Raw genomic sequence first — 26,018 nt, forward strand, 5'->3', positions numbered from 1 at the left:
CTCTGGGGTATGAATCTGTCCCTCCAGCATGTCCTATTTATTTCTGTACTGAGGTTCAGGTCCCTGGAGTGTGTAGCTCTAGGAGTGTGTAGCTCTAAGGGATTTAGATTTCCTGAGGTGAAGCATGTCCATTAATTCTGGGTTGGACATGGCTTTATACGTCTGACACAGATCACCTCTGAGTAGGCGGTACGCAACTGAGTAGAGCTGGAGTTTCTTTAGCCGAACTGCATAGGGCATCTGTTTGAGCCCCTTGATCCTCTTGGTGAGATACTCTTGGGGTCATTCCAGTTGCTGAAGGTATCTGGTAAGGTACATCCCAAACGGGGCATTGTACTCAATTATGGGGCCTGATAAGTGATGAGTGGAGGGGCACAATGACCTCTTGATCTAGATGTGAACCCTTTCATGATAAGGTGGGCTATATAGAAGGTCTTTCTAACCACTTTGGCAAAGTGATTGTCGAAGGAGAGATTGCTATCTACTTGTGTCCCCAAGTCCCTAATTACTTCTTCCGTACTTAATGGATTACCACCTATGTGGTAATTTGTGGGCACTTTGTTTTTTTCCAAAGGGGATGACTATGCACTTTTTGGCATTTAGCTTTAGGCCATGGCTCTGGCACCAGTTATCCCTTTCTGTGAGACCCTTTTGGAGGATGCTTGTGTCAGTCGGAGAGTCGATTATAGCACCCAGTTTGCAATCATCTGCGAACTTGGGTCAGCCATAGTCCACCCGTGTTAGCCTGTACCTCTGAGAAATATATACCGAACAAGAGAGGTCTCAGGACTGAGCCTTGTGGGACACCACTTGTAACTGGTTTAGAGTTTGACATGGCACCTGCTATTCTGACCATGTGGGTTTTATCCCTGAGCCAGTTTACAACCCATCTTGTGACATATAGAGGTTGATATTTAAGCTGGTGAGCTTATTTATGATGCCCGAGTGAGGTATTGTGTCAAAGGCCTTTCCTAGGTCCAGGTAGGCTGTGTGGACTACCTTCCCTTCATCTATGGCTTTGGTAACTCTTTCAAAGAAGTCGACCAGGTTCAAGAGGCAAGATCTGCCCTTAACGAAGCCGAATTGGGTAGGATCCAGTGTCTGGAGGTTCCCAGTGTCTTTGTTTATGATTTCCATGATGATACATTCCATAGCTTTGCAGACCAGGCTAGTCAGGCTTATAGGGTGATAGTTTCCGGGGTCTGTTGTGGCACCACCTTTGTGGAGTGGGACCACTGTTGCTGTACGCCATTCCTTGGGAACATATCCTGTAGTAAGGCTGAGATTGAATAGTGACTTTATATGAGGGTTTAGTTCTTCTTGGAACTCATGTAAGACGCAGCCCGGGACACTGTCTGGTCACATTGATGCTGTGTTTTTAGCTTTGGAGAGGGCAGCTCTCACCTGTGCATCTGTGATCTCAGGAAGGCTACACTCTGTTGGGATAGACATTTGCTCTTTTGGGGGGGAAGGGGGGGGAGAGGTTTGCACTGAACTTTTCTGCCAGGATGTTGGCAATGTCTGTGGGTTCAGTCAATTTTTTGTCATTTTGCACTAACTCAGAGCATATCTGGGAGTTGCCTCCCAGGTTTCTGACATAACTAAGAAGGCCTTGTGATTATCTTTAGTGTCTTATGCAATTTTTCTTTCAAAGCTGGCCTTAGAAGATTTTATGAGGGATCGTAGTTTCTTGCTAGTACTGATCAGTGATGCCTTCCCTTTTTGGGATTTTGCTCTGTCATGTAGCAGTTTTCTCCTTCTGTTGTATAGCTTATTTATGGCCGGGGTCCACCAGACAGGTCTCCTGCCTTTGGAGGAGTGAGTCTTGGTTTTATTTGGGATAGCATGCTCCATGTATTCATGTAGGCGTCCATAGAATGCTTTTGTAAAGGATTCTGCATTTTGGGCCGTATTGTCCACTGGCCCGGGGGCTTTGAAGGATTCCACCTCAGTTTTGAGAAGTGTGAAGTTTGCTTTTGAGAAGTTCTTCACCGTGGTTTCCTTGGCTAGGGGTGGGGACGGAATATGGATGTCCAGTGATATTTGTGTATGGTCTGATCTTACCAATAAGGGGTATACCTCTGGTGTGGAACATAGAGACCCCATGTTGGTGATGACCAGATCCAGTATGTTTTCCCCTCTTGTGGGAGTGGTGACCAGTTGTTCCATAGCATTTGAGTTTATAAATTCTAGGAACCGTTGGCGAGGAGGGTGTTTGGGCTTGAGTAGTTTTCCCAATCAATGTTTGGGTAGTTGAAGTCACCCAATATAATAGTGTTTGGAGAGACCTTCATATTCTCCAGTGTTCTCAGGAATGCCAAGTGAGGTTCCTGTGTTTGGGAGGGTGGTCTGTAGCAGGCTACAAACTGAAAGGCAGTTTTGCCCACTGTTGCACATAGATGGTCTCCGAAGCTTCGTGCAGTGCCACTAGCCTGGAGGTGTGGGTTTCTTTGATAAATATGGATACTCCCCCCTCCTTTTGTGGTTCGGTCCGAGTCTTTGAATCTGTACTTTTGTAACTGACTGAATCTTCTTGTCATTTCCCTTACTAAAGTATCTGAGTGGCTGTAATTTTTCTTGTGATGTTCTACACACTGTATTTATTTATTTAATTTAATTTCAGTTTGGTGAACGGGGAAGTCCACTGGGCAACGAGGAGCCAGTTTTCAGTGGAGGCCCAGGGAGAAAAGTTCCAATGACAATTACAAGCGTACACAAAGCAGTATAATCATTTTACATCAGGCTGAGAATACAGCATAGTACATATGAGGTATAATAGTTATGTAAAGAAATACAGGTAATAGGACATCGGTGGAAAATTTTGTATGTACAAAGTTAGATACATTTTCTGATATAAGAAAATCTAACAAGGTTAGCCAGAGTGCAACAGGAGACTGTCTAGTATTGGTTTAATGGATTGTAGTAGTAGGCAAAGTAATGCTATGAGAAGTCTGTGTAGCAAGGGATTGAAATGAGAATAGCTAGAGGGGGAGGTTGTTAGAGAGTAGCATGGGCATGTCCATTTTAAAGATAGGTAGGAGAACAAGAGAGATTTGAAGTTGATCTGGTTTGGAGTATTGCGATAGGAAGTAGGGAGAATTCCATAGTTTAGATATGGAGCAGGATAGCAGGAAGTGGCCAGGGGATCGTGAGGGTTTGTAGATATGTAGGAGGTTTTGGTTTTCTGATCTGAGTGAGTGGTTAGGAATGTAGGCGGTTAAGGTGGTAGTGAGAGAGGAACAGCTGGAAGGTTTGAACATGAACTTGTGGGCAGTGGTATGTTTAAGGATGTAAAGGTAATTAGGTAGTTCGAGCCATTGCAGAGTATGGAGTGTGGCAGTGGAATTTTTTGAATTGGTAGCAAATTTGCTTATTTTATTGTAGCAGGATTCTAGTTTGGATTGTAGGCAGAGTTGGAGATTGGTTAGCAGAGGAGTGCCGTACATAAGAGAGGTGAGAAGGTAGGAAGAGGCTAGGGTTTTTCTGGTGGAGGGGGTGAGTTAGCCGTTTATACAGGAGTCCTAGTTTTTGGTGCATTTTTTGATGGTAGTTTGGCTATGGGTGTCAAATTTTAGATGTTCATCAATAGCAGAGCAGTTTAGTATTTGATACAGTTTCCATGGGGATGTTATTCTGGCTGAGTATAGAGAAGGAGTTTTTGTTGATAGGGGAGTTTCTAGAAGGAGAAAAGATAATCAGTTTAGTTTTATTTGAGTTTAGGGCAAAGTGATTGTTTTGCATCTAGGTTTCAGTTTTAGAGAAGGCTGATTGGGTTTTTAGGAGTGGGTTGGAGGGGGAGTATGCTGAGCAGATGATTGCGGAGTCATCTGCATACTGGATTACTGAGGAATCCGGGATGGTGTAGTGATAGTTATTGATAAATATATTGGAGAGTAAAGGATGTAGAACAGAACCTTGGAGCACACCAGTGGGGGTGTGTAGGAAGGGAGAGGTTGAGGATTTCCATTGTATGACTTGTGGTGGGAGGAGAGTGGTTGAGAGAGGAGAGTTGAGTAAGCGGTGGGAGACTGTGTCAAAAACTTTGGATAGGTCTATGAACAGGGTAGATACGAGTTTGCCAGAATCACGTGCTTGGTTAATGGTCTTGAGAAAGGAAAAGGAGGGCAGTCATGGTACTATGGCCAGGGTGGAAGCCGTGTTGAGTGGGGATGAGAAGGTTATTGTGTGTTAGATATGGCATCAGTTGTGAATGGATACATTTTTCCACAATTTTATAAAGTGAGGAAAGTATGCAATAGGCCCAAAATTGGTGGTGTCAGTGTTATTTACCTCCCTTATGGAGTGGGATGATGCATGTCACCAGATAGAAGGAGATATAGGCTTCTTGCATGGATCTTTATATTAAGATGGAAATGGGAAAAGCAATGCTTTCAGCAGATATTTTGAGGAGGGCTGATGGTAGATTATCAGGTGCATTATGGCAAGGTTCAAGTTGTAGTAGTTTTTTATTCTACCTGTGGGGATAGGTTTTAGGTTGAAGGGAGAGAAAGGAGGTATGTGATCAGAGGGATGGGGGGGGGGCTGCAAGGTTTGGATTGGGGGGTGAGGGATAGAGGATTACAGTTTAGCTATACAATCCACAAAGGAGGAGTTGAATAGGGTGGCAGTTTCAAGATCAGGGTTGGGACGGGTTATCTTTATTTCCTGGAGGGAGGAGATGATGTCCCAGAATTTTCTAAGGTTGAGTGTTCGGATTGAAGTTTGTAGTAGTATGCTTTGCGATCTCTCAGTTTCTTTATGGAGTTTTGGAGTTTGAATTCAAGTAGGGAGTTAGGTGCTTTGTTTCTTTTGTATTGCTTCCATTTTTTTGCCTGTCTTTGGAACATGGTTAGTTTAGTTTCTTTTGATAGCCAGGAAGAGGCTTTAGCCTTGACACGTTTGGTTCTTAGAGGAGCATGGTTGTTGAGTAGGTTTAAGAAAGTTTTATTGAAGCAGGTGCTGGCATTGTCAAAGGGCAGGGTTCTTAGGAGGGACCATTTACCAAGTTTTAGACATTTGGAAAACGTTTGAGGGTTGAAGTAGGAGAAGTTACAATTTTGAATGTAATGATGTAGCTTTTGAAGAATAGAGTGGTGACGGTCTGCGAAGACTGGCAGGTGGTCACAGAGAGTCTAGAAGGATTCCAGTATTTCATAAGGTTGTGATAAGATGTTAAGATCAGTCTATGATGGTGCTAGAGGCCCCATCTTTGTTTGGCCTGGTAGAAGAGTTTATTAGTTGGGTGAAGTTGAAGAGGTTGATTATGTGAGATAGGGCTTGAGTTTATAGTGGCCCAGTTAATGTTCGTGTCACTTAGGATATAGGTTTCATTTTTAATGTTTGAGGAAAACCAGGAAAGGATATCTTCTACTGCTGGGGCATTATTGCCTGGGGGGAATATAGAGGGCAGCTATGCATATTGACTTGTGATTGTTGATTTTTAGTAGAGCTATAGTTATGTCGGCGTTGGCAAAGTTTGGGATATGATTGGTGTATGGGGTAATGGTATAGGAGGAGTAGATAATGGCTACACCACCACCTTTCTTAAGTCGGTCAGTGCAAATCATTTGGTAGCCTGGCAGAATAATTTTGTTGCCTTTTTTCAAGGGTTTAAGCCAGGTCTCTTAGATGGCTACTGTGTCAGGGTGGTTGTGGAAAAGCCAGGTATGGAGGTTAGGGATTTTAGTTTGAAGGCTTTGAGTATTGAATGTAGTGAGGCAAATAGATTTGAGAGTTTGAGGGTGTGTGGGAGGGGAGTTAGTGGTTTATTTGGTGGTAGTGGGCCCGGGGTTGGGATGGATGTCATAGGAGAGTGAGAGGGCAATTTGGTGGAGAGTATAAGGTAGTTTAATGTAGTAGTCGTCTGCCAGTCCTTTCCATAGCCCTTTAATATTCCTGAGATTTTCATTTTAAACATATTGCACACAATGCAGTGGAAAACTAGAAGATCAGGGACAGTTTGAGTTTTAACCAGTTGATGCACTGATGCCTATTCATCCAGTACATAAGTTGCATCTGGTACTTGGTGATCCCCTGTGCACCTGCTGCCAGCCACTAGGCAAGTAAGGAACAAAAGTAGGTGGGTTGCTAAGCCTTTGCCATTTATCTCATGTATGCATGCTTGCACTCACACAGTGGACAATTTAGAGTTGCCAGTCCACCTTTCATATGTTTGTGGGATTTAGGGGAAAACCAGATTTCCTGGAGAGAACACATCAGCTCAAGGATGACATGCAGACTGTTCTGCCTCTTTACAAGAAAAGACGTGACTAGTAGCAAAGACATCATACAGTAGTAGTAATGTTAAGATAGCAGGTCAGAAAGAATAGCATTGACATTGTATGTCTCGAAAACTAAAGTTTTGGATGGCTACAGACATCCGGTCCAAGAACACATCATGAACATAAAGCATCTTGGATATTTCTGTACTGTATTATAGACATGCATTCTAATTTCACAGTACAGGCTAAGGTGAAAAAGTAGAGCATTAAGAACTTTATACATTAGAGATGACATGAAGCATTGCTCGGGGGGGGGGTGGAGGTGGGAGATGGGATTGTGAAATTGGGCGACAGCTTGCTGGGCAGGTAAGAACTGTGGTTTGGGAGCTGAATGATTATAGTTTTTTAAGTAAGGAGAGCCTTTCATTATAGAAGTGTGTTGAGTTACTTGATGCTGAACCCAATGCCACTAATGTGATGCTGAACCCAATGCCACTAATGTGATTAGTGACTTGGGCACTAGAGGAGGTGGGTTGGTGTGGTGGGAGTGAGTAGCCTGTGTCATTAGGTAGTAGTCCAGTATGCTGCAGTACTGGCCTCCTTAAAAATGGAGACAGATGGACTGTGCTGTGTGCTGCACATTGATTAGGGAAGTACACTTCGTCCTGCTATGCTTGTAACTTTTTGTCGAGGTTGTATGGTAGAAACGCATATACCTTTTTGATAAAAGGGAGTCCTTGCAGGGCCTTTGTTTGCATGTCAGCAACAATGGTTTGAAAGCTGGGCTGTCAGAAAACCTTTAGCTGACTGGATTTCTTGTGATCAACTCATGACTCTAGGAAGAAGACTAAGTGAGTCTAATTGGTAGGAGGATGGCTAATGGTTGGGGCAGTATGCGATAAAGGAAAATGTTTCTTGGTGGATTGAAGTGATGGTGCTTGGCTGTGCCTAATAGGGGAAGCTGCATCTAGCTGTGGTGGTGTTTGTAAACAGTTCTGTCTAGTGCATTGTCCCAAGTGTTGGGCCCTTGTACTGATGAGGCATGGTCTGTACTGTTGCATACTGTAGATTTTTTTAGTACTGTTGGATTGTTAGCATGTGGGTGAAGGGGATAATATATGGATGCTTCAGGTAGTCTACCAGCAAGTTGAGAGGGGTTAGGGTTGTAATATTTCTGAGCAAAAGCAGAGGTGGTTTGCCATTAATGGATATCTTGCTTTTCCCATGTATATGCAAGTAATGAAGTTGGTGAGAGTGTCCTCGTGGAAGAATGTTTAATTTGCAGAAGTGTACTCGTATCTGTAACACTTGATATTGTTTTGAGGGATCCTGCTGAATGTGTCGTTAACTCCATTGTAATGGTGAATACAGTACATCATTTTTTTTTTTTATAAATAGTGATTTGTTTCCCCCCTGTTGTGGTTTGCAAAGTCTAATTACTTGTTTTGTTTTTACTCCATTTACATAATTTCTGTACTTTAGGGTCACTGCTGCGAATTCCAAAGAATACTGTATAAATACATTTGCATGCATCTGTACAAAATTTTTGTAACTTGTACTGCTGACTTACTGTTTTGCAGACACTGTTTGGGAAGATGCTTGATTTTGTGCAAGGTGCTAATGAAATCCCTCAAACGGATGTACGATGGATGTCTGAGAGTGGTATTATTGATGTCTTTGTGCTGCTGGGACCTTCCCCTTTTGATGTTTTCAAGCAGTATGCCTCTCTGACAGGTAAGAGACCAGTACCTTGAAGTGAGAGAAATGTCTGACTGCTTTATATTCATTCTGATTCGGTTAGAACATTTTCTCCAGGATGTTTTGTGTATTTTGGGGGACTTCATGGAGAAAGGTACTTGATAGGTGTTAAGGACCTTGTGCAGAAAATTTCTACACAGGAATTGCATTTTTGAAAATTAAATTGTTGCTGCTTTGTTTTTGCATTTTTAAAGAATTAACAGCTTCTGCTGATTTCAGTGGGGTGTTGAGTTTTAGGATTGGTGTATTTAAAGAGAATTTTGTTTGGTAAATCCTTACATCAGAGAGTAGTTGTGCAGTTAAGGTCTCACATTTCTTGCCCTGCAAAGCTTAGAATTTTGCTTGCAGGTAACTATCCCATGGCACCAGGTTTTACTGGTCTCATGCTGGCTTGAAATAGATTACTTGTAGAAATAGGAGGCAACAATGAGAAAATGAAAACACAAGTACTGGAAGATAAACTCTTTATATAAAACACACGGCAAAGCTTTCAGGTAAAAAACCTTTCTTCAGTGCATACATTTCAACAGTTAAAAACAGAATATTTATATAGTGTGGGTCAGCATCACATGACTTGCAGCCAAGTAGTCATATGACATATATCTAATAAAACATAATATTCTTACTTTAATTTAGTTTGTTGTAAAAACTTTAAAACAGGTTTTAATGTTATCATATCATTAATTCCTGGTGGTTTGTCTGCCTGTAACCTCAGTATCCAGTCATATTCCTTCAATTCCAGTTTATTATTTATATCACCCCCTCTTAATGTTGTCTCAACTACCTGTATGACACGAAATGTAAACCTATGATGAACTCCATATTTCTCTATGTGTTTATATAAGGAGTTAGTTCTCACTGCCCTACTAATCTCTGACTTGTGTTCTATTATTCTATTTTTTAGTTTTCTTATAGTTTTACCTATATAGAATGATGAACACTCTGAGCATGTAGCCATATATACTACTGAGATGGTATTACAAGTAGCTTTGACTTGAAACTTATAAACTTTCTTAGTGACAGGATGTTTAAATAAATGACTATCAGTTTCATGAATATCTATACAACATGTGCAGTTATAACATTTATATGTTCCTGGTTTTGTGATGTTATTAACTTGCAACATATAAAAATCTTTATAACATAATTGGTGCTTTAGCGTTCTCATGTTTCTAAAGGAGAAATATGGTTTGTCATCCAATATTTTCCTTACTTCCATACATGCCATAAGTATAAGCCAATTTTTTTTTTCTACAACCTTTTGTACTAGGTGTGTGTTGGAATTGTAAGAGGTCACAAATCTTACTTTATTGTCAGGTTCCCTCTCTCTATTCATTGCTATGCCCTCACTGTATATGGGTTTAAGTATGGTATTTCTTAAGGCTATGGTTCTATTCTTACATTCCGATATTAATCTACTATTATAGCCACTTGAAAGTAATTCCTGTACTGTGGATTCAAGTTGTATATTAAACATAACATCATTAGTATTTAATTTACTTACTCTATCTAGTTGTGATCCTACTATACTTTTGAATACATGAGGGGCATGCATACTGTCTGAATTCAAGTATCGTCCTGAATGTACTTCTTTTTGATGTATACTAGTTTCAAAAGAATCTACAGTTTTACTCAACAATAAATCTAGGAACACTATCTTCTCCCTAGAAGCTTCCATTTTAAATTTTAAAAAATTGGTGCTATCATTCAAGTACGTCAGAAATGCTTTCAACTCAGACTCAGTTCCATTCCATAATAAGAAACTTTTAGTTATGTACTCACCATAACTTCAGATGTTTGGGATCCATCTCGCCTACATTCTGAATGATGGGTTCGGAGCCGATCCCTCGGCTCCGACTCACGCTTTATGCCAAAGAGCGAAGTCTCTTATTGGCTGAGCTTACTATATCCCAGGATGCACCACTACCAGTCCCCAGATCTAGTTTGTCCGCATACATGCAATAAATAGTGATTTGTTTCCCCTGTTGTGGTTTGCAAAGTCTAATTACTTGTTTTGTTTTTACTCCATTTACATAATTTCTGTACTTTTTGGGTCACTGCTGCGAATTCCAAAGAATACTGTATAAATACATTTGCATGCATCTGTACAAAATTTTTGTAACTTGTACTGCTGACTTACTGTTTTGCAGACACTGTTTGGGAAGATGCTTGATTTTGTGTACAGGTGTGCTAATGAAATCCTCAAACGGATGTCACGATGGATGTCTGAGAGTGGTATTATTGATGTCTTGTGCTGCTGGGACCTTCCCTTTTGATGTTTTCAAGCAGTATGCCTCTCTGACAGGTAAGAGACCAGTACCTTGAAGTGAGAGAAATGTCTGACTGCTTTATATTCATTCTGATTCGGTTAGAACATTTTCTCCAGGATGTTTTGTGTATTTTGGGGACTTCATGGAGAAAGGTACTTGATAGGTGTTAAGGACCTTGTGCAGAAAATTTCTACACAGGAATTGCATTTTTGAAAATTAAATTGTTGCTGCTTTGTTTTTGCATTTTTAAAGAATTAACAGCTTCTGCTGATTTCAGTGGGGTGTTGAGTTTTAGGATTGGTGTATTTAAAGAGAATTTTGTTTGGTAAATCCTTACATCAGAGAGTAGTTGTGCAGTTAAGGTCTCACATTTCTTGCCCTGCAAAGCTTAGAATTTTGCTTGCAGGTAACTATCCCATGGCACCAGGTTTTACTGGTCTCATGCTGGCTTGAAATAGATTACTTGTAGAAATAGGAGGCAACAATGAGAAAATGAAAACACAAGTACTGGAAGATAAACTCTTTATATAAAACACACGGCAAAGCTTTCAGGTAAAACCTTTCTTCAGTGCATACATTTCAACAGTTAAAAACAGAATATTTATATAGTGTGGGTCAGCATCACATGACTTGCAGCCAAGTAGTCATATGACATATATCTAATAAAACATAATATTCTTACTTTAATTTAGTTTGTTGTAAAAACTTTAAAACAGGTTTTAATGTTATCATATCATTAATTCCTGGTGGTTTGTCTGCCTGTAACCTCAGTATCCAGTCATATTCCTTCAATTCCAGTTTATTATTTATATCACCCCCTCTTAATGTTGTCTCAACTACCTGTATGACCACGAAATGTAAACCTATGATGAACTCCATATTTCTATGTGTTTATATAGGGAGTTAGTTCTCACTGCCCTACTAATCTCTGACTTGTGTTCTATTATTCTATTTTTTAGTTTTCTTATAGTTTTACCTATATAGAATGATGAACACTCTGAGCATGTAGCCATATATACTACTGAGATGGTATTACAAGTAGCTTTGACTTGAAACTTATAAACTTTCTTAGTGACAGGATGTTTAAATAAATGACTATCAGTTTCATGAATATCTATACAACATGTGCAGTTATAACATTTATATGTTCCTGGTTTTGTGATGTTATTAACTTGCAACATATAAAAATCTTTATAACATAATTGGTGCTTTAGCGTTCTCATGTTTCTAAAGGAGAAATATGGTTTGTCATCCAATATTTTCCTTACTTCCATACATGCCATAAGTATAAGCCAATTTTTTTTTTCTACAACCTTTTGTACTAGGTGTGTGTTGGGTGTAGAGGTCACAAATTGTAGAGGTCCACAAATCTTACTTTATTATCAGGTTCCCTCTCTCTACTCATTGCTATGCCCTCACTGTATATGGGTTTAAGTATGGTATTTCTTAAGGCTATAATTCTATTCTTACATTCCGATATTAATCTACTATTATAGCCACTTGAGAGTAATTCCTGTACTGTGGATTCAAGTTGTATATTAAACATAACATCATTAGTATTTAATTTACTTACTCTACCTAGTTGTGTTCCTACTATACTTTTGAATACATGAGGAGCATGCATACTGTCCGAATTCAAGTATCGTCCTGAATGTACTTCTTTTTGATGTATACTAGTTTCAAAAGAATCTACAGTTTTACTCAACAATAAATCTAGGAACACTATCTTCTCCCTAGAAGCTTCCATTTTAAATTTTAAAAAATTGGTGCTATCATTCAAGTACGTCAGAAATGCTTTCAACTCAGACTCAGTTCCATTCCATAATAAGAAACTTTTAGTTATGTACTCACCATAACTTCAGATGTTTGATCCCCATCCGCCTACATTCTGAATGATGGGTTCGGAGCCGATCCCTCGGCTCCGACTCGGCACGCTTATGCCAAAGAGCGAAGTCTCTTATTGGCTGAGCTTACTATATCCCAGGATGCACCACTACCAGTCCCCCAGATCTAGTTTGTCCGCATACATGCACACATGCACGCCCTGCTTATATAACATCGTCAGATGAAACAAGATAAAAATAGTAGAACCCAAAACCGTTCAATCTCTTCTGATCTCCAAGGCAGGGGGAAGGAGGGTGGGTATCAGGAATGTAGTAGATGGATCCCAAACATCTGAAGTTATGGTGAGTACATAACTAAAAGATGTTATGTGATCCTATCTCGCCTACATTCTGAATGATGGGACAGCGTCCCTAGCACCTGAATCCTGGGTGGCTCACTGGAAAACACTCCTGAGTACCGTGGAACCAAATGATGCTCGTCCTTTAGATGCCACATCTAATTTGTAGTGGGAAATGAAAGTGTGCGGGTTGGACCAAGTAGCCGCAGCACAAATTTCCGATATAGCGAGCTTGGAATGAAAGGCTATAGAAGTAGCCATAGCTCTGGTAGAATGAGCTTTGATAGATGTTGTAAGTTGCTTATTCAAGAAGAATAGGCCTGAGCTATGCAATCTCTGATCCATTTTGAGATAGTGGCTTTTGTGATGGTTTGGCCCAATTTATTATCTGAGAAGGACACAAACAACTGGTCTGACTTACGGTTGCTGAGTCCTGTCTAAATAGAAGCGTAATTGCCTGTGAACATCCAATTTATGGAGAGTGTATTCTGCTTCATTGGAGAATTTTGGAAAGAAAACTGGTAGCTCTAGAGATTGTTGAAGACAGAAACTAGAACAGACCTTTGGGACAAAGGATGGATTAGGCCTAAGTGATACTCTATCCTTGTGGAAAATCAAGTACGGTGGTTTAATAGACAGGGCTTGAAGCTCTGAAACTCTTCTTGCAGAAGTAATAGCCACTAAGAATGCCGTTTTCCAAGACAGATATTTTAACTCGCATGTAACAGCCGGTTCGAAAGGGGGAGATGTTAATGCGCGAAGCACTAAATCAAGATCCCACGGAGGTGCAGGATGAAAAACTGGTGGTCTTAATAGACTCGCACCTTTAATGAACGTTTTGCATAGTCTGCTGCTCATCAAAGGAGGATCCATGGATTCGTGGAATTTAGAGATAGCCGCTAGTTGGACTTTAATGGTTGAGACAGAAGATCCCTGATTAAACAGGGATGTTAAGAATTTCAAAACCTCTGGGACAGGAGCAGTGATAGGGTCTAAGCCCTTGAGTTGAGCCCAGATAGCAAACCTCTTCCACTTACTGAGGTACAATTTGTTAGTGGTGGGTTTGTGGGCGAAGATAAAATGTGAACAACTTCGGATCTAGTGTGTGCCTTCTAACTAAGGTCGGAAGTGGAGGAGCCAAGCTGTCAATTTCAAGGATTGAAGGGACTGATGCCAATGTCCCGACTGATGGATTAGCAAGTCCGAATCAGGTCTAAGGTCCACGGATCGTCCACTGCATGCTTCTTCAGGTAAGGAAACCATATCTGACGAGGCCAGTATGGGGCAATCAGAATCATTAAAGACCCCAGTTGAGAAGCTTTTTGAATAACTTTGGGAAGGAGTGGAATTGGAGGAAAGGCATAAAGTAGCCCTGTTGGCCAAGGTTGTGCTAGAGCATCCATGGCTGGTACTTCCTGATGTGGAATCAAGGAGAAGAACCTTTGGCACTTGGCGTTTTGTGGAGTTGCAAATAGGTCGCAGCACGGCGTCCCCCATCTCTTGAAAACCTGGGCTGCTACTGTGCGGTTTAGAGACCATTCGTGAGGAGAGAGAATTGTCCTGCTTAATTTGTCCGCCAATACATTTGACTTTCCGGGATGTGGGTCGCTACCAAGAAACGGTTGGTAGCTACAGCCCATTCCCACACTCTCATGGCCTCTCTGCACAGGGTGTACGATCTGGTCCCTCCTTGTTTGTTCAGATACCAGACCACCGACATGTTGTCTGTGTGGATGGCGATGATGCCCTGAGGAAGAAACTTGTGTAAGGCCTGTAGGGATAGAAGTACAGCCCTCATCTCCAACACGTTGATGTGGAGAAGAGCTTCTGGAAGCCAGGAGCCCTGAACTAGCCTGCCCAGACAATGCCCCCACCCTATCTGGGAGGCATCTGTCGTCAGGGTAACCACTGGAGGGGGGAGGACAAAGGGTTTCCCTTGATCCAAGTTGGATGTCTGAAGCCACCAGCGCAGGTCCCTTTGCATATTTCCGTAATCATGATGTGATGATTGAGGGGAAGATCCTGAAAAGACCATTGAGTTGACAAGAGCCACTGAAGAATCCTCATGTGTAATCTTGCTAGAGGAACTAAAAGAACTGTGGCAGACATTGAGCCTAAAACCTGTAGAACCATCCTGGCTGGGGCTTTGGATCTCGAGATCAGAGCTTGAACTTGGCCCTGTAAAGTTCGGATCCTTTCGCAGGAAGAAAGACGCATCAATCTTGAGTCTATCTCTGCTCCTATAAACTTTATGCGTTGAGAGGGCAGCAAGACAGACTTTGACCAATTGAATGTAATCCCCAGGGAAACACCCAGGGATATGGTGGCTTTGAGGTTGTCCATTAGTAGATGCCTGGTGGTGGCAGTCAGGAGCCAGTCGTCGAGATAGGGAAACACTTGGAATCCAAGACTTCTCAGGTGAGCCGTCACTACTGCCAAACACTTGGTGAACACCCTGGGGCTGTGGTGAGACCAAAGGGCAGAGCGCAAAATTGGTAATGACTGACTCCCAGGCTGAAGCGCAGATACCTTCTGGACGCCTGATGTATCGGTATGTGATAATAGGCGTCCTTGAGGTCTATGGAGCACATCCAAACATCCTTCTCCAATAATGGGAGAATGGATTGTAACGTGACCATTCGAATTTGGATTTCGTGGATTGGTTCAGTGTGCTGGGATCCAGTATTGGCCTCAGGTCCCCTGTCTTTTGGCACTAAAAGAACCTGGAGTAATTTCTGATCCGATCTGGTCTGTGGGGACCGGTTGGATGACTCCTTTTTCTAGCAGCTTTAAAGCTTCTGCGGCTGCTATTTCCCTTTGACTGGGTGGTGGGTCCGGGATTCTCTTGGACGGTGGGGGTGAGTATGTGAATGGGATGGTGTAACCTCCGGCAATGATCCGGCACCCATCTGTCCTGAGTGATTGACTCCCAGGCTTTTAGGTGCTTGGCAACGACACCCGACTGGCTCCGAGCAGCACAGCCGGGCAATCCCTCATGGCGTGTGGGAGGCTGAAGAGCCACGAAAGGACTCGCGGTCTCCAGAATTGCGGGCCCTCTGCCGCCTCTGGGACGGCGTCTCCCTGAAAATTTCCCGTCCTCTGCCTCTGGGCCGGGAATCTTCCTACTGTTGGGAGAAAAACTTGCGAGATTTGCGGAACCACATTTTCCCCCTCCTTTAGCCTTGGGGTAAGGCGAAAGGGAGTGGAATAACGGGCACCTACGGCAGATAAAGTTTTTCCCTCTTGCTCACAGCGGGTAAGGGTGTCTTTCACCTTGGGTCCAAACAATGAGGACCCATCAAAGGGAGCGTCGGCGAAGGAAGATTTGAAGGCCTCCGCAAACTGACACAAGCGGAGCCAGGCTTGTCTCACGAGAGCCACGCCTGTGCCTGCGCTCTACCGCCCTTCGGCCGCATAGGAAATGAGCCTCATGGACGAGTTAGAAATTGACGTAAGGATAGCCAACTGAGAGCTAACCGACTGGGCTAGCTGCTCAGGTAGGTTACCCGAGAGGGAATCTGACAACTCCTTGACCAGATCCCTCTGAAGCCTGGTAAAATGTGCCAAATAATTCAGAGACCTTAAAGGAAAACAATGGGATATCAAATCAAATATCTCTACCTGATGTCTCCCTAAAATCCTGTTATGTGATACAGCCTCAAAACTTTAAAAAAATTCACTATTCTCTTTTACTGCTTTGTTTGACTTTCAGTTTTAAAACCAAGATGAAAACTGTCTAGTCGCTCTTAAATAATGATGTCACATCTGCCATAGCTCTTGCTGAAGATCCTGGAGGTTTCCTCCCCCAAAGTGACGTAAACACTGCCTTATTTGCATGCTGTACAGAATCCCTGTGATCCTCCCACATTGTGATGTCAACATCGCCTTTCCCAGCACACTGTTAACCTAATAAATGGACTAGGTGCTGTGTGGAACTCCTTTTCTGTGTTAGCAAATCTGGTCGACTCTATTCATGTGAAGCACTTCTTCTTCACCAGCGTTTTGCTACTTCATAAGTAAGGTAAGTCTTATTACTTCTTAATAGTGTATCCTAAATGTAATTTGTCCCTGTTTCTATGCCTCCTAGCCCTGATATTGTGTCCTCCCAAGTTTTAATTGCACATTAGTGGAGTTAATCTTTTTCTGTTTTTTCACAGCTGCATTTTTAGCTTAGCCTACTTATTTTCATTTTGATCCAGGGTTTATATTTCCCCAGTTATGTTTAATGCTTGATGAGTTATGGCGGATACTATTTGCTAACAGAAGGGAATAAGAGAAAGTGGAATGTGTGTGTGTGTGTGTGTGTGTGTGAGGCTGCTTAGAAGCCAAAGCAGAGTGCTCTCCAGGGGAAAATGAATATTGGCTCAAACAGGTAGACACATACTCAAAGTTAACTGTAGCTGTTTGCAGACAGTTCAGACCCAGACTGCGCTTTTCCATTTGTGCCTTTGTCCCACTTCTATGTATGGCTTTGTCCTAATTTCTTGCGCTGAGGTTCATAGGTATTTCAGGATCAATTTATCCTTGCTTTTGAACCAGATGTCTCTGCTTGGTTAGTACACTGCTATAAAATGTAAAAATCTAAATTATTGTAGAAGTAACCATAATTTTTTTTAAATATTGACTCAAAAAAGCATGTGGGTGCTGTCATGCAAGTCTAAAATATTTCAAGTTTATAGTACATCATTTGTTAGCTATTTAAACAGGAAGGGAAAATAAGTGGCAGATTGCTTTGCAAAGCAGGGATTATTGCCAGTGCTATGTAGCTTGGTTTTAAATTTGACAGGAGTAGTGCAACAAAAAAAGTCTCCCAGTGTAAGGAGGAAAAGGCTGACAAGCAAACAGTACATTACTCTGGTCACCTGCTGTGACGAGCTGTCAATCACATGCAGATAATGGGTCAAATTACCCTTGGCTCTTTGACAGCTAGGAAGGTAGGTGTGAAGTGGGAGGAGATTCCTTGAAGAACTAGATTTCAGCCTTCACAAAGCAATTTAGCATTTCTAAGATGAAAGGGCTAGAAAATGCACCTTTCAGTTCTGTTCTGTAGCATTTGCACTGCTTGTGTTTTAAGTGGTCATTGAAAAGGATAACATTTTAACCAAAAGTAGGGATTTTAAGACTGCAGTGAATGCCTGTTAAGTCAATGAAGTGACAGCAGCTTAAGGCAATCTGATGCAATTTTGGAGACTAAGTATCCCAGAATGCATTATTTGAGGCAGTGTAAACAGTCTGAATTTTTAGACCCCATGTGGTCAGAGTCAGAAATTGCATCTAAAAATCTAAAAGCTCAAAATAGTCTCAGAGTGCTATTAAAATGTAGGAAACATCAAACCATGATGAAATTAATATGTTTTTGAGTCTGAGGTTGTCCTTAAGGTAAAGGCCGCTGAAGTCAGGGTGCGCTTCCGTACCTGTCCATACTCCTAGACTCCTTATTAGGAGGATGGACGGACGTTGAAGCCTCTGCCACGCCCTGTGGGGTAGCAGATGCCACCACCATGGCATCTACACCCACGCCTTTAGTATGGAACTCCTTCTCCCGGGCAGCTGACAATAATTTTTTTGGACGCCATGCGCCTGGTTCCACGGTATCTGGATGTTCCCACGCCTTCGACAAACTAAATCCAGAAGCTCGTCGAAGGGCGGAGACACCCAGGAGGCGGAGGGCTGAGCTCCAAAGGCCTTGAGGAGCACTGACTCGTCCGCAGAGGGGGGTTTGGATATCCAGCCGCCTCGTTGTTTGAGGATCTCTAAGATGTCTGCGAATGAGACATCATCCGAGGACGACTTCGGGGACCCCTCTGCATCATCCATATCAGTGTCTGATGTAATAGACTCGGGGGAGTCCACGTGCTTCCTCTTGCACGATCTCTTCCTTGGGGGTTCCTCTGAAGACAACTCCGAAGAACCCTCAGGAGGAGAGGAACCCCACTGGGGTAACCTCAGGCCTAGGGGCTCCGCTGGCTACAGACAGGGGACTGCCAAAGACCCAGTCTCCACGCCCAGGAAGGTGCCGTAAAGCCGGAGAGATGGCGAAGAGGACTTGGCCAAGGCACTCCTCATGGCCCTGAAAGCCGGACCCCAGAATCCTGGGAGTGTCCGGTCTCGAGCCGTGATAGCCGACGGAAGTCCCGCAGCTGAAGCACCGAGGGGGAGGCTCGGAACCGAAAGCATAGGTCCCGAAACATCGCCCTCGGGTCCAGCCGAAGAAGTCCAGCCACCAAACTCGGACCCGAGGGCCCGGTTGGAGTAAGGGTCGGAGCCGACCCTGAGATCTCCACCGGCTCCAACAGCACCTGCTCACGGAGCCGAAGCAGTCGGAGGAGGAATGGCAATGGGTGGGCCAAGGTCATCGGCTCCGAAGCCAACTGGGTCGGAACAGAAACAAATTTTTGGAAGACTGGGGACTGGAATAGTCTTTGGAGCACCCTGTCTATATCAGAATCCGACATTCTCAAGACCGAGAGGAAACAGAGCGGGTTCGAGAAGGCCTCTCCATCGGCCCCAAAGGGCTAGGGGACCGGCTCGGCGGCTCGATGAGTATCGGCGCCGAGGAATACTCACACCAGATTCCATCGGGTGCCGAGGTAGACTTCGCCGAGGAGGAAGTGTCTGAGCTGGCGACCCTTGTCGGCTCCGAGCAGCGGAGCCGGCGAAGGTGACCCGCCTCTCGATGCCCCAGCCATCGGCTCGAAGCCAGAGGAGTCGATACTGGTGGCATCGAGGCAGACCGTTCGACCTCGGCTCAAGTCTTTGGAGCCGAAGGAGAGGCCTGCCTAAGTCTCTTGGCAGTCTGATCCGATGGACTGGTCGGAACCGAAGCCCTTTTCTTTTGGCGGAGCGGAGAGGATGCCAAGGCTTCTTCAAAGGAGGGTTTAATTAACCCCTTAAGAATCAATTTATTTTTCCTCTCCTGGAGGACCCTTGAGGAAAAAGCGTGACATACGCTGCATGACTCCTGCAAGTGCTTTGCCCTAGACAATATACACAGAGCGAATGATCGTCAGTAATAGACATTTTAAAACCACATTTGAACATTTTTAAAGCCGAAGGCCTAGGGGTTTGAGACATGATGTTAAACAATTCTAGTAACTTTGACAGGAAATTAAACAACTATAGATTTACTTATGATAAATCTAAGCTTACAGTTATAGTTTAACACAAACACTTCCTGTAAATGACAGGGAACTCTAAACAACTATAGACTTGAGACCCTGAAAAGTTTTCAAAGGTTGACAGTCCGGGAAGGCCCTGGATGTAAGGGGGGCCGAAAACAAACTCAACCCAATCACACACAACAACTTCCACAATCCAAACGTACACAAAGAGCGATAGCCGTTAAAACAGCTTTTGTGACCAAAAAATAGCAAAAAACTGACAGAAAAGTAGTTAATAAAAGCTACTCAGCCCAGCCAGCTCGAGACCATGTCTTCGCAGGGAAGCGGCAAACGAGATCTGGGGGACTGGTAGTGGTGCATCCTGGGATATAGTAAGCTCAGCCAATAAGAGACTTCGCTCTTTGGCATAAGCGTGCCGAGTCGGAGCCGAGGGATCGGCTCCGAACCCATCATTCAGAATGTAGGCGAGATAGGATCACATAACATCAATCGTCTACAAATCTCTGATAAAATGCTATATTATTTACAAAGTTATTATCTTCATTTAATATGAATTTCTGCTCCCAAATGTATAATACCAGGTTAGCGTAGGTATTTGCTATGGAGGTACCCATCGCTACACCTGATGTTTGTAAATATATTTGTTTGTCAAATAAAAATATGTTATTTGTTAGCACCAAGTCTAATAATGCACAAATGGTTTCTACTTTACGTGCTGTATAGGATGTTTGTTGTATTAAAAACTCTCTTATACAGTTAATACCATATTCATTGGGTATTACTGTAAAAAGAGAAGCAACATCCAATGTTACCAATACAATTTCATCATAAGATTTTATTCGTGTTCCTGCTGATAGTTTCCACTGCTTTAGCTTGATTAAAAAATCAGTAGTATCTTTTAACACAGTACTGCAGGCTTTCAGGTGAGGGTATAGTTGTTGTTGTAAGTAAATGGATATGGGTTCCGTTATCCACCCTCCACCCGAGACTATGGGTCTCATGGGTGGGTCCATGGTGGACTTATGTATTTTTGGAACTCCATATAATCTTGGTATAAGGGGACATGGTACTGTAAAGAAGTTAAAAAGATCTATGTCTATGTCCTCTTGTAATTGTAATTCATATACAACCATATTGATTGTACTAATACATTTTTTAACATCATTATGGCTAATCACTTTAAAGGCTGTGACATCATTCGGTAGTGTTTCCACAGACTGCATGTATTTATCTTTATCCATTACTACAGTAACATTGCCCTTATCCGCTGATTTAATTATAATATCATTATTATTAACTAGAATTTTCAATGCATTATACTCTTCCTTATTCAGGTTAAAGTTCTTTAAAGAAGCTGTACGTTCACAGCTAAAATTACGATTGTATATTGCTCTAATTTCTTGCTCACATAAGTCATGAAACGCTGTCAGTACTGGTACATTACTCGGTACAAATGTACTTCTCCGTTTACATGTAGCTTGAACATTACTTTTATTGCCAGATAGCATTTTTAAAGTTATTGTTCTAACAAACAATTTTAAATCTGTTATTACATTTACCAGGCCATCGCTTGCTGTTGGTATAAAATTTAAGCCTTTTTGTAGCAATGAATAATGTGCTTCTGTTAACATGAAGCTTGATAGATTTAAAGTACCTTGTTCTATCGTCGGACATGTTTGCTGAGTCCTAAAGGGCTGGTATATTTCCTTTTCGTTGGTGTTGACGTACTAGTTGAAGGTGTTCTATCCTTTTGGAAGCTACGTTCTGGTACTGCTTCTGCTTGTATCAGTTGGAAGCGTTTTAAGTTGAGTGTAGTCTGTTGTAATTTTCCGCGTTGCTGCAATCCCTTCTCTTTCCCCTCCATAGGACGTTTCTCATGTTTGGATGTGTTTGCGTCAACGTTCAATGCGTCAGTGGGGCTTGTCTCTATTACTTGATCCGATTGGTTGGTCTGTTCCACTATTGCAGTCATTTCTGTTTGCGCCGATACCATCGGTGCCTCTTCAAAAGTATCGAGGGAGTCTAATACCTTATTTTTGTTATGTTTATGATTAAACACACCATCATTGTTAGATTTGTTTGTGATTTTGGGCCATGTGAAGATGTGACCTAACGCAAAGTCGTTTGCATCACGTAACAACTTTTTCTTTTTCAGCTCCTCCATTCTCTTGTCTAATGAATTAATTCTATTAAACATTTGCTCATAGTTTTCAGCATTATCTGAAAAAACCTGCGAATCTCGCATTTCTTTATCTAGACCACAAATTTCTTTTTTTAAATCTGATTCTATCTCCACAAAAAAATCGTTCATTAAGCTCATATAGTCCAGACTCAATTGCAGGTTTAGTTGTTGCCATCGTTTAAGCAGATTAGGAAAGGCATTCCCATATGAAGGCATCTTGGTTATTCTTAGGCCTCTGGGCACTATTCCTCTCTCAAGATAAGCACAAAAACTAAAGCGCTGCCATTGCAGCTTTTTAAATGAAGTCAGTTTTTTCTCCAATAGCTGTAACTTACTTATAAATTCAACAGTATGTATAGTATTCTTAGAAACACTATTTCCATACTTAGCTGCATTTGTAGGTACATAATTTAACAATGGATTTATATCAGTAGTAAGTAAGGTCTCAACTGAGAAATTCAGATTTGTTGATTCCATTACCAACGATAAGTTTGGCTGCATAAGACCTCAGGAGTATCTCCAGCGGCAGGTCAGGTCAGGAACTCTTGTAGAAATAGGAGGCAACAATGAGAAAATAAAAACACAAGTACTGGAAGATAAACTCTTTATATAAAACACACGGCAAAGCTTTCAGGTAAAAAACCCTTCTTCAGTGCATACATTTCAACAGTTAAAAACAGAATATTTATATAGTGTGGGTCAGCATCACATGACTTGCAGCCAAGTAGTCATATGACATATATCTAATAAAACATAATATTCTTACTTTAATTTAGTTTGTTGTAAAAACTTTAAAACAGGTTTTAATGTTATCACATCATTAATTCCTGGTGGTTTGTCTGCCTGTAACCTCAGTATCCAGTCATATTCCTTCAATTCCAGTTTATTATTTATATCACCCCCTCTTAATGTTGTCTCAACTACCTGTATGACACGAAATGTTTTTTTTACCTGAAAGCTTTGCCGTGTGTTTTATATAAAGAGTTTATCTTCCAGTACTTGTGTTTTCATTTTCTCATTGTTGCCTCCTTATCGTTGGTAATGGAATCAACAAATCTGAATTTCTCAGTTCAGACCTTACTAACTACTGATATAAATCCATTGTTAAATTATGTACCTACAAATGCAGCTAAGTATGGAAATAGTGTTTCTAAGAATACTATACATACTGTTGAATTTATAAGTAAGTTACAGCTATTGGAGAAAAAACTGACTTCATTTAAAAAGCTGCAATGGCAGCGCTTTAGTTTTTGTGCTTATCTTGAGAGAGGAATAGTGCCCAGAGGCCTAAGAATAACCAAGATGCCTTCATATGGGAATGCCTTTCCTAATCTGCTTAAACGATGGCAACAACTAAACCTGCAATTGAGTCTGGACTATATGAGCTTAATGAACGATTTTTTTGTGGAGATAGAATCAGATTTAAAAAAAGAAATTTGTGGTCTAGATAAAGAAATGCGAGATTCGCAGGTTTTTTCAGATAATGCTGAAAACTATGAGCAAATGTTTAATAGAATTAATTCATTAGACAAGAGAATGGAGGAGCTGAAAAAGAAAAAGTTGTTATGTGATGCAAACGACTTTGCGTTAGGTCACATCTTCACATGGCCTAAAATCACAAACAAATCTAACAATGATGGTGTGTTTAATCATAAACATAACAAAAATAAGGTATTAGACTCCCTCGATACTTTTGAAGAGGCACCGATGGTATCGGCGCAAACAGAAATGACTGCAATAGTGGAACAGACCAACCAATTGGATCAAGTAATAGAGACAAGCCCCACTGACGCATTGAACGTTGACGCAAACACATCCAAACATGAGAAACGTCCTATGGAGGGGAAAGAGAAGGGATTGCAGCAACGGAAATTACAACAGACTACACTCAACTTAAAACGCCAACTGATACAAGCAGAAGCAGTACCAGAACGTAGCTTCCAAAAGGATAGAACACCTTCAACTAGTACGTCAACACCAACGAAAAGGAAATATACCAGCCCTTTAGGACTCAGCAAACATGTCCGACGATAGAACAAGGTACTTTAAATCTATCAAGCTTCATGTTAACAGAAGCACATTATTCATTGCTACAAAAAGGCTTAAATTTTATACCAACAGCAAGCGATGATCTGGTAAATGTAATAACAGATTTAAAATTGTTTGTTAGAACAATAACTTTAAAAATGCTATTTGGCAATAAAAGTAATGTTCAAGCTACATGTAAACGGAGAAGTACATTTGTACCGAGTAATGTACCAGTACTGACAGCGTTTCATGACTTATGTGAGCAAGAAATTAGAGCAATATACAATCGTAATTTTAGCTGTGAACGTACAGCTTCTTTAAAGAACTTTAACCTGAATAAGGAAGAGTATAATGCATTGAAAATTCTAGTTAATAATAATGATATTATAATTAAATCAGCGGATAAGGGCAATGTTACTGTAGTAATGGATAAAGATAAATATATGCAGTCTATGGAAACACTACTGAATGATGTCACAGCCTTTAAAGTGATTAGCCATAATGATGTTAAAAAATGTATTAGTACAATCAATATGGTTGTATATGAATTACAATTACAAGAGGACATAGACATAGATCTTTTTAACTTCTTTACAGTACCATGTCCCCTTATACCAAGATTATATGGAGTTCCAAAAATACATAAGTCCACCATGGACCCACCCATGAGACCCATAGTCTCGGGTGGAGGGTGGATAACGGAACCCATATCCATTTACTTACAACAACAACTATACCCTCACCTGAAAGCCTGCAGTACTGTGTTAAAAGATACTACTGATTTTTTAATCAAGCTAAAGCAGTGGAAACTATCAGCAGGAACACGAATAAAATCTTATGATGAAATTGTATTGGTAACATTGGATGTTGCTTCTCTTTTTACAGTAATACCCAATGAATATGGTATTAACTGTATAAGAGAGTTTTTAATACAACAAACATCCTATACAGCACGTAAAGTAGAAACCATTTGTGCATTATTAGACTTGGTGCTAACAAATAACATATTTTTATTTGACAAACAAATATATTTACAAACATCAGGTGTAGCGATGGGTACCTCCATAGCAAATACCTACGCTAACCTGGTATTATACATTTGGGAGCAGAAATTCATATTAAATGAAGATAATAACTTTGTAAATAATATAGCATTTTATCAGAGATTTGTAGACGATTGTTTCTTATTATGGAATGGAACTGAGTCTGAGTTGAAAGCATTTCTGACGTACTTGAATGATAGCACCAATTTTTTAAAATTTAAAATGGAAGCTTCTAGGGAGAAGATAGTGTTCCTAGATTTATTGTTGAGTAAAACTGTAGATTCTTTTGAAACTAGTATACATCAAAAAGAAGTACATTCAGGACGATACTTGAATTCAGACAGTATGCATGCTCCTCATGTATTCAAAAGTATAGTAGGATCACAACTAGGTAGAGTAAGTAAATTAAATACTAATGATGTTATGTTTAATATACAACTTGAATCCACAGTACAGGAATTACTCTCAAGTGGCTATAATAGTAGATTAATATCGGAATGTAAGAATAGAATTATAGCCTTAAGAAATACCATACTTAAACCCATATACAGTGAGGGCATAGCAATGAGTAGAGAGAGGGAACCTGATAATAAAGTAAGATTTGTGACTTCCTACAATTCCAACACACACCTAGTACAAAAGGTTGTAGAAAAAAAATGGCTTATACTTATGGCATGTATGGAAGTAAGGAAAATATTGGATGAAAAACCATATTTCTCCTTTAGAAACATGAGAACGCTAAAGCACCAACTATGTTATAAAGATTTTTATATGTTGCAAGTTAATAACATTACAAAACCAGGAACATATAAATGTTATAACTGCACATGTTGTACAGATATTCATGAAACTGATAGTCATTTATTTAAACATCCTGTTACTAAGAAAGTTTATAAGTTTCAAGTCAAAGCTACTTGCAATACCATCTCAGTAGTATATATGGCTACATGCTCAGAGTGTTCATCATTCTATATAGGTAAAACTATAAGAAAACTAAAAAATAGAATAATAGAACACAAGTCAGAGATTAGTAGGGCAGTGAGAACTAACTCCTTATATAAACACATAGAGAAATATGGAGTTCATCATAGGTTTACATTTCGTGTCATACAGGTAGTTGAGACAACATTAAGAGGGGGTGATATAAATAATAAACTGGAATTGAAGGAATATGACTGGATACTGAGGTTACAGGCAGACAAACCACCAGGAA

At 41.0% G+C, this 26,018-nt stretch overlaps 1 protein-coding gene across 1 annotated transcript in view; it reads left to right on the forward strand.

Moving 5' to 3' along the window:
* GANAB (glucosidase II alpha subunit) overlaps positions 1-26,018 on the forward strand; it is a gene marked incomplete in the record, with an annotated part of 1,503,123 nt that overhangs the window by 499,479 nt on the left and 977,626 nt on the right. Inside the window, 1 exon segment of the mRNA XM_044075375.1 lies at positions 7,802-7,955. Within this exon segment, the coding sequence (XP_043931310.1) occupies positions 7,802-7,955 (154 nt within the window).

The sequence above is a fragment of the Protopterus annectens genome, chromosome 6.part1 (genome assembly GCF_019279795.1).
Source record: "Protopterus annectens isolate FY-2018-M chromosome 6.part1, PAN1.0, whole genome shotgun sequence".
Taxonomy (NCBI): Eukaryota; Metazoa; Chordata; order Ceratodontiformes; family Protopteridae; genus Protopterus; species Protopterus annectens.